Source organism: Sphaerodactylus townsendi, linkage group LG11, assembly GCF_021028975.2.
Source record: "Sphaerodactylus townsendi isolate TG3544 linkage group LG11, MPM_Stown_v2.3, whole genome shotgun sequence".
Taxonomy (NCBI): Eukaryota; Metazoa; Chordata; class Lepidosauria; order Squamata; family Sphaerodactylidae; genus Sphaerodactylus; species Sphaerodactylus townsendi.
In genome coordinates, this window is record NC_059435.1 from 45,078,782 (window position 1) to 45,099,611 (window position 20,830).

General features: G+C 41.8%; 1 protein-coding gene and 1 long non-coding RNA gene across 6 annotated transcripts in view; both read left to right on the top strand.

Annotated features, from left to right (window-relative positions):
- CRPPA (CDP-L-ribitol pyrophosphorylase A) overlaps positions 1-2,740 on the top strand; it is a 72,940-nt gene extending 70,200 nt beyond the window's left edge. For 2 of the 5 annotated variants that reach the window (XM_048511657.1, XM_048511658.1), the window contains exon 10: positions 996-2,740. In XM_048511657.1, the coding sequence (XP_048367614.1) occupies positions 996-1,100 (105 nt within the window). In that variant the 3' untranslated portion in view covers positions 1,101-2,740. The remainder of the gene's footprint in view (positions 1-995) is intronic. The other 3 variants (XR_007245799.1, XR_007245798.1, XR_007245800.1) reach the window with 3 other exon arrangements.
- A 61-nt stretch (positions 2,741-2,801) lies between these two features.
- On the top strand, positions 2,802-19,491 carry LOC125441225. Its single transcript, XR_007245801.1, has 3 exons — positions 2,802-3,104; positions 8,837-8,842; positions 19,480-19,491. It is a non-coding gene; the product is annotated as an uncharacterized LOC125441225 (long non-coding RNA).
- The last annotated feature ends 1,339 nt before the right edge of the window (positions 19,492-20,830 follow it).

Here is a 20,830-nt window from a genome sequence, read left to right on the forward strand (position 1 = left end):
CTGAACATTCATCATACTTCCGTACTTTTGCAATCTCAAACAGCTAGAGGTAATCAGAATTATCAGGTGTACATGAGATGATTGTGCTGCACAGACACATCATTCAGGAACAGTCAAGAGGGTCAAATGTCTTGAAAAGGGTTGGGAGTTACTCAAAATCTTAGTTAGAATTTATGCCACAGGTCAGGAAGTGTAATACAAAGAATAAGAGGACACCAGCATTGCTAATAAGCAGGGTGATGGAAGTGAAAAAGGCTTTCTTTAGGAATTAGAAGGTGTACCCAAACAAGGCAGACAATACAAAATTGTACACAGGAAATGCAAACAAACAATTAGGAACGAAAAAGAGATTTTGAGGAAATCTAAAAGCATGAAGATCAACAATAAAGAGTTTTTTTAAAAAAATACATTGGGAGCTGGAAGTTGGCTCATGGAGCAATTTGACCAATGGATGACAATGGAATTAAAGTACAATAAGGCAAATGTTGAGAAGCTAAGTGAATTCTTCCCATCTGTCTTCACTACTGAATATTTAAAGCAGATACCTGTTCCTGAAAGGATTTTCTTCAGGAGTGGTTGATGTGGAACTTGAGCAATAACAGTTACAAGGAAGAAGTTCAAGACAAATTGCAAACTAACACATCACTAACACATCACAAATTGCAAACTAGCACATACTGACCTTCTAACCAAGATATTCAGTATATCCTCAAGGTATATTGGAAGACTGGAGAGTGGCCAATGTTATTCCCATTTTTTTAAAAAAAAGGATTCAGAAGGCTCCAGGAAATTATAAGCCAGTTAGCATAACATCTGTTCCAGGTAAATTGACAGAAAGCGTTATTAAAGATGGTCAACTATATTGTCTCAGAGCTATGGACCCACCTTGCTAATAGTGATTTCTTGTCCCCAGAAAAGTTGTAAATACTAAATGTTTTGAATTTACCGTTTTAGAAATAGAAGAGTCTAATTTACTTGTTCCTTTCCCCCCTCAGACTGATGTGAAACTTCAAGAGACTGCTGATTCTGCTGCTGCACTTATCATGGCATTAATTAGAGACAGAAATCCTGCATTCGTTGGCCAGCTTCTAGTAGCATGACAGAGAAATGCTCAATGCTTTGCCAAAGTTTCAAGCAATAAAAACACAGAATGTTTAAAGTTGCAATTACAGCATTGTACCAATGTATTTTGAATGTCATTGGATATTTAGGAGGGAGCTTTTATGTAAATCAGAAGTTATTGTAAGGTGTATTAGGCTTGGATGAATACTGCCTTGACTGCCTTTGTACAGAGATTGTGGCTAAAAACATGGCATTATGTTCTAAGGGGCTATCACCAGAGTGATTTATTTCAAAATGGTATGGGCGTGGTCCAGCGAAGCACTTTAAGTCATGTTTCTTCCAGCATGAGAGATTTTAAGTGTGTATCAAACACTCCAATTTCTATATACCTTTTTTCTATATGACTCAATTCAGGAAACATTTTTAGAGCTGATACTGATTCAAGCAATGTTGCTCTTAAGACCTCTTAGAAATGACCTTTTAAAATGGAACATCACTCCAAATATATTAATCAGTATCTGTCCATTTTGCTGCCCCTAAACCTTGAAGTATGAAAAATTCACTAGTAAACATCTCAGAATGATCATATACAAGTTTTGTAGGTTACATTTATGAAATGTCATATTGAAAGTTGACTATAGGTGCTAATCAAGCAACAGACTTCAAACTTACATAGTCATTGTTTACCTGATTCATTATCTCATTGGGTTTCTTTTCTTTAAAAATTATATTTTATATCTTTTTATGCATGAAGCTGATCCTCCACTGGAGTTAATAAGAACAGCTTTATAGGTTCAAGGTGTACATTTAAGCCTCTGAACCAGCAAGGAATTGCTGACTTCAAGAGACAAGAGTAGGGATGTTTCTAGAGAAAATGGTGCACGGGGCAAGTTCTAAAGTTGCCCCCTCCCCACGCAAACAGTTCAAGTAAAAGCAATGCCTGTCGGAATGGGCCCCTACGTAGGTACTATTTAACCTCACACACACACATGTTTGGTGTTGCTGACAGGCCCAACTGGGGCAAAGAGTCCCACTGGTGGTGCCCCCTTCCCAAGCTCTCCTCCTCCTCTACTCCAACCAGGGTGGCTAGCAGTCAGGCTCCCCCTCCCCCCTCTGTAGCTCTGGGTAGCCAAACATGTTCCTTGCTTGCCTTTCTGCATCCTCTTCCTTCCCAGCTCTCTCTGTTTCCCACGCAGCCAAGAGGAGAATGGGTGGGCGGATTCCTTCCTTCCTTGCTGGTTTGCTCTGGCCAGGCTTCTCTTCCACCCCATGTTTCACCCTCTCTGGTGCCCTTTCACGTGCCACTCTTAGGATGCTCTCGGACACATTGCCCACCTTTGCTCCTGCTGCAATGGAAGAACAGGCTTCTGGGAGCCCAAGAGGAGGGCTGGGCAGTTTGCAGCCAGGCTGAGTGGGAGAGTGTCTTGCTGCCACCACTGCCCCACTAAGTCCTGCTTGCTCCGGGAGGGGGCAAATCCACCTTCCACATGACACTTGAAAGTGGCACCTGAGTCATCTGCCCCCTCTGAATATACCATGGACAAGATTACAGTCTTGTCCAGTAGGAGCAGCAGTGGCGTAGGAGGTTAAGAGCTCGTGTATCTAATCTGGAGGAACCAGGTTTGATTCCCAGCTCTGCTGCCTGAGCTGTGGAGGTTTATCTGGGGAATTCAGATTAGCCTGTGCACTCCCACACATGCCAGCTGGGTGACCTTGGGTTAGTCACAGCTTCTCGGAGCTCTCTCAGCCCCACCTACCTCACAGGGTGTTTGTTGTGAGGGGGGAAGGGCAAGTAGATTGTCAGCCCCTTTGAGTCTCCTGCAGGAGAGAAAGGGGATATAAATCCAAACTCTTCTTGCTATCACCTTTAGACTGAATTCATACTTTGTGGAAGAGCTATAAGTATACCCAGTATTCTTACTTTGAAGTTTATGGTTCATTACTTCTTACCTGCTGTTGATGAATGGCAATCCCTTGTTGTATGCTATTAACAATTCATTGTGAATAAGTAAACCTCAGTTGTGTTCTCCAGCTGTCTTAATGTTGGGACAGGAAATCAGCACACACACCTTGGCAATGTTACTTTTATATTACAATCATAAAACAGTTTTTGGTTGCATTGAAAGCAAACATATTATATCCAGTACCCTTCTTCTATTTCTGTTGTGCTTTCTGTTGAAACGGAAATTTTACAAATTGAGTCTGAATAACTGTACATGAATAAATTTGTCTTTAAAGCGATGGTGTCTGTATACATATACTCTCTTTTAACTTTTTTCTTTTTTGGCTGTCAAGTCACAGCTGACTTATGGTGATTCCGTAGGGGTTTGAAGGCAAGAGATGTTCAGAAGTGGTTTGTCATTGCCTACCTCCACATTTTGACCCTGGTATTCCTTGGAGGTCTCCCATCTAAATAGTAGAATCATAGAATTGGAACAGACCACAAGGGCCATCAAGTCCAACCCCCTGCAATGCAGGAATATACAATCAAAGCACCTTTGACAGATGGTCTTCCACCCTCTGTTTAAAAACCGCAAAAGAAGGAGACTCTACCACACTCCAAGGCAGTGTATTCCACTGTTGAACAGCCCTTACGGGCAGGAAGTTCTTCGTAATGTTTAGGTACAATCTCTTTTCCTGTACTTTGAATCCATTACTCCTTGTCCTAGTCTCTGGAGCAGCAGAAAGTAAGCTTGCTACATCTTCAATATGACATCCCTTCAAATATTAAACATTCAATATTTTTACCAATGACTTAGATGATAGAATTGAGGGCATGCTAATCAAATTTGTGGATGTCACCAAACTAGGAGGAGTTAATGCTACTCAATGGTATTTCCTCTTGATGGTTTCAAGAATCACTAATGTCTTTTCTGCTTATACGTTTCTGCTTGTAATTTATACCCATTATTGCAAGTTTGGTTCATGCCTCATTTCAGTTAGACTTCAGTTTCAAAAGATGGTATTAACTCCACACAGAACACAGTCACTTTCGGTGGTGAAAACCAGTCATTTTATTGTTGTTCTCCAGCCAAATTATTCCCAAATACCAAACCCCACACTTGGGTTGAAGCTGGAGATGCTTTCACTCCACTGTTTTGATACAATGCACTGATTCATGCCAAAATGGCTACTCCACCTATCATTACCAGCTAATACAGGGGGATAGTTGGCTGTGGTAGCCTAATGCATAGGAGACAAGACTTCTGGGAGAAGAGCATGGTTTAGTCATCTTAATGACAGGCCTGTCCTTTTCTTCTCTCAAGGGGGACTCAACTGACTGAGGAGGGCATCATTAAAATAAGACTGTGAGGGAGAAATAAAACAAGCAAGGGAGGGGTGTGCTGAAAGCATGCCTCTTACCTCAGCCTTGCCCCTAACTGAGAAGGGGGGGGGGGGCTGGGGAGAGAGAAATAAGATTGTTGATTATTTGGGATGTCCCGTATACCACAGGTGACTGCAGAGGCATGAGAAAAGACAGTGACCCACAATCTTCTGTCAAGCCCAGAGACTTTCAGCAAGGGGTGACAGTGATGCTTGGTGGGAAGGCAACTTCCATCTGAAGCCTTCCCTCATACTGCTGTAAGAAGCAGGAGAGAGGGTGTTGAACAGGGGAGAATGATAGGAGCTCATCCCTACTTGTCTGTTCTGTTTTCTTTTTACATTTTCTTTACATTTTCCCTCTACCTCTGAGCATTGCAAAGCCCCCACTGGCCAAGCCCAGCTCCACAAGCAGACTTTCTGAGCTGCATCCCTTCACAAACCAATACAAGTGCTTGCCTCACACTTGTACCCATTTCCTGCCTGGTAGCATATAAGAAACCATCTCATGTTACCCATCTCATGTTAGCCTTCGCTAGATGCTCTCAGAAAAAGAGTTAAGCATTTTGCACTCCTCTTTACCTCAACTGCTCTTTTGTCCCTCCTCAAAGTCAATGCCGCTTTTGTTGTGCTTTGTCATTACACAGTCACCCTGTTCTCAGTGGCCTGTCAGCTCCTCCCTGTCCCTCTTTGTCAGCTCGCCTGTCTTCTTTGCAGCCCACCCTGCCTGACTTAAATGATCTCCTTCTGTGTCCTAATCGAGGGCCGTGGTCTGGCACAAGAATCCTTTCCTTGCCTGTCTGGAGCAGGAACTGAGGCTGTTGGGCCTTGGCACCTCTCTGCTCTTCTTGGTGGGGCTGAGAGCAGATGTCGCTTCCATTGCCAGTGGAGTCCAGATGATCAACAGCTGGTGGAGGGAACAGACCTCTAGAATGGGCAGCTGTTGTGACAGTACTGTGCACCAGCAGTCAGTGAAGTACATCCTTCTCCTAGGGAATTCATTTTGCTCTCCTCCCATAATTCTTCTCAAAACCATTTTTGCATGTCAGTAACAGATGAAGGAGCCAACATTTCAATCCAGTCCAGACCTCCAACGAGCTTCTTTAAAAATCACCAGGAAACCAATATTTAAAAAGCCTTAAGAGTTGAAATTGTAATCTCTTTTTGTAACTATTTGGTAAGGGAAAGAAAAGAGAGGAAGGAAATCAACTGTCTATAAAGGATTTGAGGAGTGGCTGCTTAGCACCCATTCAAGGAAGTCAAACTAAGTTGAAAAAAACAAATGTTTCCTTAATGCCTTGAGTGCTCAGTACAAAAGGCACCTTCTCCTGCACTGTCAGAAATCACAACAATCTGTCATTAATCCTGTGCGTATGTTGTGTATGCCTCCATGAAGGATGCCACCCAGAGACTGAAGCAACATGAATTGTCCCTCCTCAAACCAGCAAGGTTTAAAATACAATGCAAGAATTACTGTATTTCCTGCTCTTAGTGAATCAAACCAAACTGGTGGAAAAATATTGTCTGGCAAAGGAATTTGTCAGAGGAGTTTCTTTCTGTTCCCAGCTAATCCCCAACACGGAGTGATAAGACTCCCTCTCTGAATTGGCCCCAGCCAAGTCTTACCCTAAAGGGCATGAGTTTACTTTGGTGAACAACATTGTTTGGTTACACCTCCATCCCAGGCATTAACTGACACTCTACCAAAGGGTAGAAATGATAAATAGAGCTGGATCCTCCCATAGAAAGCAGCCTTGAACTTGTTCCCAGTAGTGAACGTGCAAGTATGCCCCGAGTAAGACTTCACTATGCAAATAAATTCCATGCTGTGTATGACAACATAATTAGGAACAGCCCTGGTACAAGGACCAATGGTCCCCATACTCCAGAACTCCCATAGTTGCTAACCATATTTATTTGCAAAGCCCACAAGGGCAACAAGCCTTTCCCTTCTTTTATCTGCCAGCAATTGGTATTCTGATGTACAGTGCTCTGGGCATGGTGGTTGCATTTCATTGTCATAATGATTAACCCTGGATGGACTTCTGTGTGGTTTTGTCTAATCCCAAGCCTATCTGGTCACCCCCATCTTTTGTGCAAGGGAATTCCATACAGAGACGAAGCTACAAGGGGGCCAGCAGGTGTGCATCGGGGGGAGGGATTCAAAAATTCAGGTTTGTGTTTTTTGTATTTTTTAGTGTTTTTTCAGTTTTTGGCCTGCAGGGGGTGCAGTTTTTAGGCTAGCAGCACCAGCATTTCAGGGTATCTTTAGGAGACTCTCCTAATGATACCATCCAGGTTTGGTGAGGTTTGGTTTGGGGAGTCTAAAGTTATGGACTCCCAAAGGGAGAGCCCCATCCCCCATTGTTTCCAATAGAAGTTAATAGGAGATGGGGGCTACACCTTTGAGGGTCCATAACTTTGCACCCTTTGAACCAAACTGCAAGCAATTAACATCATCGAGGAAAAGTCTCCTAAAAGATACCCTGGAGCCCCAGTGCTGCCTTCAACCTAAAAAGTGTTCCCAATGAATAAGCTACTAAAAAACTCTAAAAACTACAAACAAACATGGGGGGCGGGAGGGGGCCCCCTGAGGGTGTGTGTGCAAAACTCAGATTTTGAACCGGGCTCCATTTTCCCTAGCTGTGCCTCTGATTCCACAAGTGTCTTATGAATTAATTGTACAGTAATTAGTTTTGTCACTGGGAGACTGTGAGTTTTAACCTTTATTGACCATATAAAAGAACTGAAAAAGCAAGGAATGGCAGGCAAATTCAAAAGCAATGTAATACACTTTGTTCAGGAACAATTGGCCCTGCTACAAGATAGGAGCCACTACAGAAAATGTGCATGAATGGCAGGTGCTGATCTTAAATCTACAGAACAGCTAACCCATGAAACAGGCTAGGAACATGGAAGGTTGAGCTATGATAATTAAAAATAAAATTTTGTGTGTGCATAATTAAGTTCAATCACTCTATTAAAAAGTTAAAAAGTTAAGCCTTAGAAGGTAAATCACATACATATATGGCAGCACATAGGTCAGCTCAATAGGTTGCACTCAGAGGTGGGATCCAACCAGTTCTCACCACTTCTCTAGAAGTGATTACTAATTTTTTCTGAGTGCCGAGAAGGGCTTACTAAAGCAACCTCCCTGCCCAATAGGGACTGGAGGTGGCGTGTGTGTGGCGGCGCCACTGTTTGAATCCCACCACCATCAGAACCTGTTATTAAAATTTTTGGATCCCACCACTGGTTGCACTATAAAAACCACCAAGACCATATGCATTTCAGCCCACCAAGTCTTCTTCAGTGTAGAATAGAAATAGGGAGAAATAGAAGTAAGTGCTGCCTGTGTAGCCAGAGTTGTGATTGGACACGCACAAGGAATTTGTCTCCGGTGCATATGCTCTCAGTGTACATAAAAGAAAAATACATTTGTCAAGAATCATAAGGTACAGCACTTAATGATTGTCATATAGGTCTAGTAAGCAATCAGGAAACAATCAGTAGTAATGAAAACATAAAATGTAAAATCATAAAATAAAATAAAATAAAATAAAATACAGTGTATACACACATCTACAATCAACGAATAACATAATTTTTGCAATAGCCAATTAAGGTTGCATGTGAATCAATTTGCTATTGGGGCTCCAAATATGGACAAAATCGGACCTGAACTCATCCTGTAGTTGCTGGTCTTTGTCATTTACACATGGTTCCTTCAGAAAACTTAGCTCATATTAATCAAGTCGCCATGTAGGAGAAGAGGGGGTTCTTCAGGCATGAATGACCAAGGCCACAAAGAGCTTTGGAGGGAATAACCAGCATCTAAAATGAATATGGAAACTGATCAGAGATCAATGAAGTGACTGCAAAGACTCCAGTTGATGCATGTTCTACCTAACATCTGATAGTAGCTGGCCTGCAGCATTTTGTATCAACTGGAGTTCGTTTCTAAGTTGATTTTGAAGGCAGACCCATGTAGAGTGCTTTACAACAGTCCAGGCATCTTGGGAAGGAACTCTGTACAGTTCCCCCCCCCCCCCACTCCTCCCCCAGACATCCTCAGGACACCTTATTACCGCTTGAGTGGTCATATTTTGAGGACACAAAATTACTGACATTTCCCCCCCAAGTCATCTCCTCTTGCTGTGCAGCACTTGGGAGCTGAGGACACATCTTATTTTTCCTGCCTGACCATTAAAGCTCTCTTGTCAGTTTCCTTCACCACTAGCACACAACATTTTATGTGCTGCAGTGATTCTCTGTGCCTGCAGCCATTTGATGAAGGTTTCCTGGAACTTTTGCTCTGCAGGCTCCACTGCTGGGTGCTTGTTAGCCCGAAAAGTACATGGTCGTACTCAGCTTGTCTTGCCGATTCTACCAATATGTAATTTCCCGTTCTTTATTTTCTATTAGCAATCTTTGAAGACATGAACACCCAGAGGTTTTAGTGTTTCAGGGGCTGTTGTGTTAGTGCACTTTCAAATAATTGAGGTCCCAGAACCAACTGTCCATTTCCCAGATCCTCTATTCATTGTTATAGCCACCACTGCCAAGTGAATTTTGGGGAATGCAACGATGTCCTCAAGGTAAGGCAGCATGGTACAGCTCAGTCCAGTCAGATCTCAGAAGCTAAGCAGGGTTGATAGAGGGAAAACCACCAAGAAAGACTGCAGAGGAAGGCAATGGCAAACTACCTCAACTTCTCACTTGCCTTGAAAGACATTTGCTGGGGTCACCATACATCGTCTGAGCCTTGACATCACTTTATACACACAACAATGTCTTAAGACTGTTACAGGGCGTAACCTTTGGAACAAACAAACTCAAAAAGGTTGAGTTCGTCTTCGCAACTCACTTTTGCTGTGGGTTGCCTTTGGGTTAAATGGGTGGCCTCATCTCCTATTAAAATTACATCTAATTATGTCTAATTGAACTGGATGCATAAACAAAATTTTAGTATCCCATCCATCTCCTTCCCCATCCCCCAGTGGCTTCCATGCGCTCAGGGCCTACTTTGTTCCTTTTTGTTATGATCTAATCTAATAGAATGATGATAAACATAATTAAATTCAGAAGTACCCATCATTTGATTAGCACCATTTTGCAAAACTGATGGGACTTGTTAGTCACAGTCTTGCTTTTTTCTTTTGCTTAAGAAAAGGTTTAGGAACATCTATAACAAAAGAAACATTATTCCAAGGACTAAAAGTTTAGAAAGCTCCTAGATCTGCCACACAGTCCTAGAAGTTAAACAGTTCTGCGGTGCTCTCATGCCCCCTGCAGGGGGTTGAAAAACTTACAGAAAGATGTTATTGCTCATAATGAACTAGAGCAGACTGCTCTTTTCACAGAAGCCTACACGTTTCCGAGTGCAGTCTGAATACGGTCACTTTAAACTCTGCGTATTCTGCCCAAAAGTTGTATCTGTGATTATGTCTGACCCAGCATAAGTATAAGTAGAAATTCAATTATAATTGCATACTCTTCGTTTTCATTTACAAATAAGGCCAAATAATTTCCACCACAGAATAAAGGCTCATTGCTGCAGTAGCTCAGAAGCCTGGCTGCTTCTTCCATTTGGTCAGACACCATGGTTTAGCAGAAACATTTGAAGTGGGCAGGCCTAGGAAAATGAGTTCGAATGAACTTCAGTAAAACTGCTGACTTGCCCCCCTTGCCTATTTCTCCCATCACTGGAGAGACTTTCTTCACTGCAGCATTTAGCAGCTTCTGGAATTTCTGCATGCGTTAACAGCACTTGAAAAACAGGGATCTTGAGCATGAAGAAACTCCAGCAGCAGTGGGAATGAGTGCCACAGTGGAGGAAAGCTTGTGCAGTTGCTGGAAAGAAGAGTGAGGAAAATGATGTCATAGGATCCAAGCAGGGATGCTTAGGTCTCACTTCAAAAAGTTTGAGAACCCCTGCCTTATATAAAAATAACTTTTTCCTTATGGGGAAAGGTGGTATCTAATGCAGGCAGGGCCGGCTTGTTCTTCTCCCTGGGAAGGAGAGTCTGGGGCCTGATTTAAACATGATGCTGGTGGGCAAACAGAACTCACATGGCCTGCACCCAGCTGGGTTGCAGCTGCTGTACAGTTACGTCTCCAGAAATCCACAGCTTAGGTAGGCACTGTGTTGGTACACTTAACAGGACTATGTGAATAGAGAACCAGATTAAATGGGATCCTTGGCTCATACACCACATTACAGGCAAGTTTTTCCGTCCCCATTTCCGTCCCCCGTTTCCGTCCTCGTTTCCATCAAGCCTAGAAGTTCATTCTGGAAAAGGGAGGGAAATACAGAAGCAGGAAATATTTGCCTCTTTCACCTCCTGCTTCTTCTTCTTCTTCTTCTTCTTCTTCTTCTTCTTCTTCTTCTTCTTCTTCTTCTTCTTCTTCTTCTTCTTCTTCTTCTTCTTCTTCTTCTTCTTCTTCTTCTTCTTCTTCATCATCATCATTTTAAAACCTCTTCAAAGTTTAGACAAAACAATATCACTTACGTTGCTATTCTAAGTTGCATGTGTACTAAAATTCCACAGCTTTAAATTTCTGATTTTACTTTCTGTCTTTAAAGATAAGGGGACTGTTTCAGAGCAGACACTTGTATTCAGGAGACTCACTGCTAAGCATCCTTTGCATTGTTTTAGCAATGGTATGTGCTAGATATGCTAACCTTCAAAATATACACGAGTTGCAACTGGGAAAACATGGACTTCTGGCTGAACGTATTTTAAAGAGAAAAGCCATGCTTTGCACACATGGGAGACTTCCATAATGAAAGCTCTGACCATGTTTTGGATTTGGGGGATCCATTCCCAGGTGTACAATGGCTCCACTGGTTTCAGAGAAATGTCTTTCAAAGTGCACCAACACTTTGCTGCAATTTGCTGGGGGCACAGAAGCTGCAGTACGCACCCAGCTCTCCTGTTTGCATATTCATTAGTTATTTATTCAGAATGGTTTGATAGAAATTCAGATTATGAGTTTTATTGCTTGCTTGCTTATTTCGATAATGCTTGATCAATAATTGGAACTATTTCAGATGATGATAATTTCTGGTTTATTAAACAGTATGTGTGTTTTTTCCTTATGTTAATTCAGTCCCTTGCCTTTGTGTTGTAGCCTTTTGGGATATATATTTGACTATTGTTTGCTTATATCCCTTGATTGTATTTTGGTTTCTGGCTTTTCCTTAGATTTTGGAAGTAACAAGGCAGGTCAAACTTTAAACAGTTTGGGAAGCTCAGCTCTCAATCTTTAATCAAATGGATCCAGTTCTGGTGTGAAACCCCATGTATACCCTTATTGCAGTTTGTGTGTATTCAGGATTGTAACCAGAAGTGCTATGGTAAGGGGGTATGAGTGTACTGAAGAGGACTGGGGTTGCCAGGTCACTATCAACTCAAACCCTGAGGCAGGGCGGTCAGTGTTGTGGGACCTGGTGCCGTCTCGTTGAATAGGAGGATTACATAATAGCAATACTTACACATAGCTCTAACGTAGAGGTGTATGGCCTATAGGGACATTGGGTCATCAATGTCCCTGGGCACATGCCTTTTGCTCATATAGATGCATATATGCTCCAGTCCTGCTCCCATCACCTCTGCCCAACCCTGTGAAAGACCATCTTACCTGCCCAAATGTCTGATGTTCATAACTAGCAGTAGCTGCAGAATTATTCTAAATAAAATCATTAGCTACGTTCTAGTGAATCAAAAAATGTCTTAACAGCCATCAGTTTGAAGTACCCCATCTCAAGAATGTGTATTTAGTAGTCAGTGTAAATTTTCATTTCCTGAGACCATGTTGTTTTTCCTTTAGTCCAGCAGAGGGACTATAGCATTATAAATGATGGGTGATTGTAAGATCCCCCCCCCCCCCCGGTAAAAACTGTATTCATATTTATTTGTTTTTATTAGTTTCTTCATTGATACTCCATCAGTGGCTTTCATGACCTGGGTAGATATAATCAGCTTAAATTTTCCTGTGGAGGTGTAAGCAGTTGCAGGGAGGGAGGAATATTGTAATTAGGGATGAAAGAACAGAGAGAATGAGAAAGCCTGGAAGGTAAGACAGCTTTCTTAGTGTTCATCAGGTCTCCACTCAAAATGATCCTATGAAAAGCAGACTTGCATTAGGATAGTGAACTTTGCATGTGCTTGATAGTTGAGGGTTTCTCTTTTGGCTGAAGAAAAACAAAATAAACTGGACCCCACCCCCCACCCCTTGCCATCTTTCAGGTTTCAAAATGCAGTTTGGGAGAAAAAGATGAATATCGCTGCTTTGCCCTCAGTGAAATTTTTCTTTAATCTACACCTATAAATACTTGCTATGACAACATATGAAACCTAATTAGAAAGTGTGATCATATTACATAAAAAATAAACAGGAGTTCACAGTGATGAATGCCAAGCGCACATATGCACATATATTCTTTTGAAAAGACCGCTCGGTTGAGATCATTACCTGGACAGTGTCAGTCTCTCACAGGGTGCTCTCTTCTTATCCACATTGTAATTAGCATTGTGCATCATGTGGGTGATCCAGAACAGACATTCAACAGTCTGTCCAATTTCCTTGAAACATCTGCCATCAAAAAGAGAAGGGCACAAATAATGTGTAGCAGGTGTTTGCATCATTGTGTATCTAGGTGAAATACTCACTTCATATGTGATACTACTTGGTGTGGTAGGAAGGGCTAATGTGCTACAGCAGTGGGAACAACCTCATTAAAATTCAAGCACTTTCTCAGTTCCCCCTCCTGCTGCTGGTCCAAGTGCCCCCCCCCCCGAAAGCTTGTCTGGGGGGACCCTCAGGAGCAGCTCTGGAGGGATTGGTGCTGCAGAGGACATAGAGGAGACAACAATATTGCCCATTATGGATGGGAATCTTTCCATCTGTGGAAATACTGTGGCATGTTCAAGCCTATAAGTTTTCATGCCATTTTTTCATATTACATCAATACACACTCATGTATAAAGATCCGTCTGTCTGTCTGTCTTGAGCATGTTTGAGGGCTGAACAATATGTGTTTTCTTCCTGGTTAATTAATCAACCTGCAGATTCAAGGAACTGTTTCTCAATATATGTTTGTACCAGGGTAGAAATCATTTACCAGGGTGTGTCTTTCTGCTTTGTGTGAGTGTATAAATGAAATACAGCAGAGTGGACCATGAAATAATGAACAGTTTATACTTCCACAAGAAATGAAGTTCATTTGTCCAAGAAACAAACATGAGCCTACCCAAAAGAATTAAATACCAAACACCAGAACATTTTTTTTAAAAAAATATTGTCCTTCACACTTAAAACTTAATGGGAAGATTACCAGGTGAACTGTGTTGAGGAGCAAGTTCCACAAGGGCCCCTGATGTAGATCTAGATTCTCAGACAGAGAGAAGGTTGTCTTTAAGATTTCAAGTCCAGCTTCCTTTGAGAAGTACCAGCACTTTGGATTGTTCTCAATAACAAACCAGCAACAGTGAAATGCTGCTGAAACTGGTGATATATGTTCCTTTGCAGATGTACCAATTAGCCTTGCAGCAATACTACATCACTTGGAGCTTCAGCACAGTCTTGTAGAGTGCATCACAATAATTAAGTCTGGGTGTACTTTGCAAGATAGCAAGTAACTATGTGTGTGCCAACAGACATATGCAAAAATGTAACCTAGCAATCTGTCCTACACGTGGGAGGAGTTTGTGCACTGTTAGCATGTTATAGGAACACCACTTTAGTATTGCTTTATATGCCTATAGGAATGTTAATACCATTTCAGCCTGTATTTCAGCTTAGCACATTTCTCCTAAGTAAATGGTTTTTGCAACCATTCCCTGTTGGAGATTTAAAGAATGCAGACATGGGGGTGGAAAGAATCATGGAGATTTCAGCCAGCAGGCAATTGGGGTGCCAGTTCTGGAGGTTAGTTAAAATCATCCTCTAATTCAGACATGACAGGAAGTCAGGAAGTCTGATGTTTCAGAGGGATTGGATCCACCTGTAATGAATGGAGTGGGTCAGGCTTTTGCAGAATAGGTTAATAACGTGGTAGTTTGTTTGAAAAGCAGGTTGGGGTGGTGGCCAAGGGTGCCTCTCATAAGCTGCCTTTTTGCTTTCTGGATTCTTAGAAGCAGCTGCTCTAGTCACACTGAACAATGCTGTTGTGCGTACGGTTAGACTACTGTCATACATTGTATGTTGGCTTCTCCTTGAATACTACCCTGGAAACTTTTGCTGGTTCAGAATGAAGCAACCTACGTATTGTTAGGGGCAGCCAATGGAAACATCTCTAGCCCATCTTGAACTGCTATATTGGCTGCTAGTTGGCTTCAATTCAAGGTACTTTTTATGACCTTTAAAGCTCTTTATGACCTAGGGCTCACATATATGAAGGACAGTTTTCTCCCATTATTTGCCAAGCACCAACTATGGTCTTCAGGATGCTAGGAGCTATTTGCCCATTTAAAGCACCCTGCCTGCCATCAACCAGATCCTGTGCCTTTTCCATTGTAGCCCCCATTTTGAGGAATGGTCTCCCTGAGAAGGTGAGGCAAGCACCATCATTAGAATTTTTTTTGAGGGGAGGACACAATTTCATTTTATTTGTCAAGGCTTTTAATGAAGTATAAACTGCTGGTAGGTTTTCGGTGCTATCTTTTGGTTGCTTTTAAATTGTAATATTTTTGATTTGTTACTTGTGAAGTACCTGCCCTGGATAGCCTAGGCTAACTCAATGTCGTCAGATCCCAATAGCTAAACAGGGTCAGCCCTGGTTTGTACTTGGATGAGAGACCACCAAGAAAGTCCAGGGTTGCTACCTAGCCAATGGCAAACCACCTCTGAACATCTTTTGCCTTGAAAACCCTACAGGCTGCAACTTGATGGCACCTTGAGCTAGAAAAAAGGGGTTTTTTTTAGTCTCAGTGTATTTGATAATTGTAGTATTTGATCATTGTTCTTTATTGCTTAATATGTATTTTAAAACCGACTGCTTAATTACAACATAAAGTAGGATCTAAAAGTTTCACACTGGCATTGTCAGATAGTCATGATAAACCTATTAACACTTCCCATACAATAAAGTTTGTAATCTCAAGGGTTTTTTTTTAAGAATATAACAGTCAATTTCATTTTGTAAAAAAATTCCTGCTTATTCCACAAATGTTTACAAAATTTCGTTATGGCGGAAGTTTTTTGTGGGGTTAATTTTAACATTTATGCATTTTTTTCACTCACTACAGTATTTAACAGTAATACCTTAGGTTGGTCCTTTAGAGGAGGAATTGTAACTCGTGGAATTTTAAACACCTGTCAGTATCCTCAGCTTCACTCAGCTTTAAAACACTCTTTCATCTTCCTCTAGTCATGAGGTTGGAGGATTGGGACGGGGCCTCACAAGTGGAATAGCTTAGGGCCTCTTTTCATCTAAATCCAGTCTTGACCATCTCACTGGCCATGGAGATTTCTTTGCTATTCTATGCTTTGTTCTTGCTAATCCATCTCTTTGGTTACTTATTCCTTAATCAGATATGGAGACCAGTCCCTGTTGTTTGGGCCTGGTTGTTACCCATGGTTCCCAGCTGAGAACTTCGGTGTGGGGAACTCATGTCATGTGGGGGTCTTACTCTTTGTTTGGTTTTCTAGTCTGTGTTTACTTTTACATGATCCAGTATTCCCAGGAAGATCAAATAGTGTTCGGTTCTGCTTAACGCTGTAGTTTGAGCCAGAAACCATAATCTGTGCCACCAGAGCTTGTCTGAGCGTGACATGCTGGCTCCCACTCATGTACTCACTTACCCTAAAATAGAGGTTGAAGCTGCAGCAGTTCTGATTGTACAAAACCAGGCCCTGCAAAAGCAGGTTTCTCAGCTTACTAATGCATTGGCTTTGCTTCAACAGCAGCTCCAATCACCTCCTCCCCCAGCTGAGCCCCCTAAATGTCCCATTAGTCTGCCAGAAAAGTTTGCCAGCAACAGTGAAGAAGATAGAAACCAGATAGAAGGTGGATTGTGGTCTGAGGAGAATTCCCTGGTCTAACCTGCAAAGATTAGTTCAGGAATGAGATTATAAATTTGGGTTTCTAAAGGAAGATATTCTGGGAGTACTGTAGTAAGAGTACCCACCTTTAAGAACCCTGTGGTTTTGAGAAGCACTAAGTAGAAACAACTAACTGATTCATGAAATTATGGTACTAATAAACAGAAAATCCTCTCTCATATGAGAATTGAGAAACAAAAACTCAATGATTTTTCCCTAAAGCCTGTGAAAATAACTGAAAATTGTTGACAGTGGACAACATTTATAAGTTTATCATTTTTTCAAAAAAATCTAATATCCTTGTTAACTAAAATATTTTTTATTTGTTGGACGTGTAATTCTCAAGTGCCATTATAAAGGGTGTGTGTGTGTGCGTGTGTGTATTTTCACTCTACATCTTTCCAGTAGTTCCTGGGGCTGAGCTAAAAGCCAGAGAAATATATTCCTAAGGGTGGGACATTACTATAACAGCCTAAGACTATTACATATTACCAAAAGGGGCTCAGCCTCTGGTGGAAAATCTGCCTCATGGTGTTAAAAGGGTGTAAGGTCGCCTCAATAGGCATGCAGCATTTACCCTGATTTTAGGAGTCCAACATATGCTCTAGTTTGCAAATGGAGAAGCAGCTCCAAGTGTGTAAAGAGATGTGTGCTCTGTGTGATGTACTCAAAAGCAGCATACTCGGATCTGGAAACCCAAGTTGGATTACCTGCTGCTCCACATGAGTGACAGACTCTAATCCTGTGGTGGTGAACCTTTGGCATTCCAGATGTTATGGACTACAATTCCCATCAGCCCCTGCCAACATGGCCAATTGGCCATGCTGGCAAGAGGCTGTCATTATGAGCCCTCTTTCGATTAAAGGTTATCCTCGTCTAATCTGATGAATTAGAGTTGTTTCCCCTCTCCTCCACATGAAACCTGCTGGGCCACTTTGAGTCTCCTTAAAGGTACTTCTTCATATAAAAAGATGTGCAGTTGAAACATGTGTAGCTCATTTTGTCAATAGAGTATACTGAACTCAGTGGGCTTAGCAGTGTGTAACTCTGCTTAGGATAGCACTGATAGCATCATGGTTGATGCAAGAAAGTGCCATTATCTTTAAAAATGGAAGCTTACAATTTGCATAACACCAAGGCATGTGCCAAGGTTTCTCCTGTCCTCCAAATATACTGATAATATATATGCTGAAAACCAAAGAGAAACCTGTTCATTCAACCTCAGCTAAAGGCAAGAGTCTCCCCATATATGTTCAAGGCATGCAATTTCCCACTTTAAGGTCTCACCAAATGTTGCCCAAATCTAAATAACTCTAGTTTTTATTGTGAGTTCTTACTAAATGCTACTATGTCAGCTCAGTCAGCAGTTTCCACTCTATCAATTTAATATTAAAGCATCAACTCAAGTCATGCCTTAGGTGAGCAGTAGACCTTTGCAAAGTGTAATAATTATTTAGCACTAATTAAGGTAGTTGTTGACAGATAAGAAGATAAAGTTCAAAGAAACAAGAGCTAACTTGAAAAACCTAACAATTGGACTAGGATGGAAATTGCACTATAAATCTGAACAGGAAGAACATTGGGGTGGGTTCGTTGAACTTCACTGTTTGGGCGAGTCATTTTGGCATTTTGTTAGAAGAAGCTTTAAATTTGCTTTATTAAAGCTGTGCCTCCCTGATATTTTGAAAAGAAAACAACTGTTTGAAGCACTGGCCACACTCTCTCATGGAAAAAATAATAATAGGAGGTGCTGCTAGAGGCTGAATCTCCTCTCTTCACTGACATGTGGGAAGCTGAGGAAAAAAGTATCAGTCCACAAACTATTTATTTGCTTCATTTGTACCCCACCTTTTCCTGTAATAAGGACCAAAGCAGCTTAACATTTTTTTTTCAGTACACTTTCCAGAAGATATGCTACTGAACTCCTGTAAAGGATAAGGCTATTAATAGTGCCAAGTGAAAATTTGCCTGAGAAATATAAAGTGAAAAGGTAATACCTTTCCCTTGTTCTAGGGATGGATATTAAAATGGTGCATTTTGGGAAAAGGGGTAAAAATTGAATTTGGAATTAGGAGGGGCACCAATAATGTGATCCTGATTTTTTTTCTGAACATCTTTTGCCTTGAAAACCCTATGGGGTCTCCATGAGTCATCTGTGACTTGATCACACACAACAATAACTACAACAACAACCCCTGTTTGGGTTTATTTTTGGTTATCCACACCAATTTATCGATTTATTGATTCATTGTTGCCTATAGGTAAATAGGGCATCTTTCCAGAGTAGGAGAATTTAAAGAAAATGGCACCAAATTTCCAGGGTACCATGACCCCCTCTTCCCTGAAGACCCCCACATTTGAAATAATAGAATAACAGGATCCTTGAGTATGGTGACTCCAGTTATCTGATTTCCGTTGTTTCCTGTGGGAAGAACAGGTGACTAAAGTGCGTGTTTGTAGAGAAAATTGCATCAACATTACAAGGTACCAATGCTTCCCTGTTTCCTACTGACCCACCAAGTACATTTCAAGAGAGTTGGACAAAGGCTTCTGATTGTATGTACTTCTGAATAAGGTATCCTCAGCCATCCTGGTTTTCATGGTTTCCTGTGGTGAAAAATGCCATCCTTTCTACAAGATAATATCAAACAGTAACAGAGATCCCCTCCCAAATAAAACTAAGTTCGCTCACCACAGAATGGAACTATCCCCCAAAGATCAGATCAGAATACCGTCCCTGACTCATTCACAGGCCTTTTGAAAAACCTGAGAGACTGACGCCTCCTTGGCTCAACCAGTGCCTGAGTTCTGCTGGTTTCACTGGAGGTTCTGAGGAAGATGAGCCTCTTCAGAATTGCTTTGTCATTCCTGGTTTTTCATGGTGCTGCTGGTTAATCTTTTAACACATTGTTTTAAATGTTAGAGTTGGGTATTTGGAGTTGCGATGGTGGAAAATTGTAACATTCTGGTTCTTTATTTAGTGTTTTATTTCTATGGTTACCAGGTCATTTCAGCAAAAACAATGGACACACTGTTTGGGCTGAGGAGTGCCAAGCCCAAGTGCTGAGCAATAGCCATTGTTGCTGCCTTGTGCTTGGGCCCAGCACCGTCTCCTCCAAGCCTAAACAGCATACGTTGCACTAATTGGGCTTGGAATACACATGAACACGCAAGAGTCTGCCTTGGAATTAATAAAGTTCTTGGTCTCCAAGGGCAGTCTTGTATTGTTCCGGGTCTCAGACCAAGGCCTTTTACATCACCCAATCCTTTTAATTGGAAGTGCTGGAGATTGCACCTACAAAGCAAAAGCTCTTCAACTGAAGCAAAGACATACCTCATATTTTCGGGGACATATTTTTTTCGTCCACCTTAGGGGCTCTAGTCAAAACCATGAACTTACAAAATTTATTTTAAACCTTCCCCCCCCCCCCCCGGTACAGTGACCTTTGAAAGTATAGTGTCAAAAATACTAAAGGTTTGCACAAATGAGCATATTCAGTGTTCAAATATTGGGCCTTTCCCCACTTACCTTAAGCCCCGTGCTACTTGAGAGTAGCGCAGGGTCCCCCGGCACTCCCCACGAGAAGGGTGGCGACAGCGCAGCCGTCCTGACGCTGCCGCTGTTGCACCCCCTCAGTGCGTGGCATTCCTGGCACTCTCGCAAAGGGTGCCTTTTGATGATGCGCGGGGTCGACTCCGGAGCGCATGCCAGGGATGCCGCGCGCTGACAGCATCGCGTGGCATAGGGGGGATAGGGGAGAATAGGGAAAGGCCCATTGATGATGTTTAAGACCACACACAGCTTTGACATATTTTTTTTAAAAAAACTCACTTATTTTCTCAAATGAGAGCATAAAACATCACCTGCATCCCATCAACATCAATGTATTCAGTCTATAATCAATCAAAGCTCATATAATATAGGTCTAAAGAAAGCATTCACAATCTTCCAAAAACTAAAGGATTCCCACAGCTCAACTTTTAGACCACTTGAAGCAGGTTAGATACCTCCAGTTCTAAACTGTACTACAAAAGGAGATGTCTTCACTTCTGAGAACCACAACACCACCCAGCCCACTTCATAAAAATACTGGGCATTTAAATATTTAGGGTTTTTTTTCCAGTTTTTCCCAGACAGAGCATGAAAATACTGTACTGTCCAGGTCAGTGCCAGTCACTTGGCAAGCATTTATGGCTGGCACCCAAGAGATGGGGGGAGGCAAAGACACAGGGGCACCATTGTTGCAAGCAACATGATATCACTTCCGGGGGAAGTGAAGTGTCTCATCATTCTAGGAATTGTCATAATTTCACTTCTGGGGTTTCTGTAGGAGTGATATCATGTTGCACACAACAACAAAAATTTGTTAAAAAAATTATCTCACTACCCTCAAGAGCA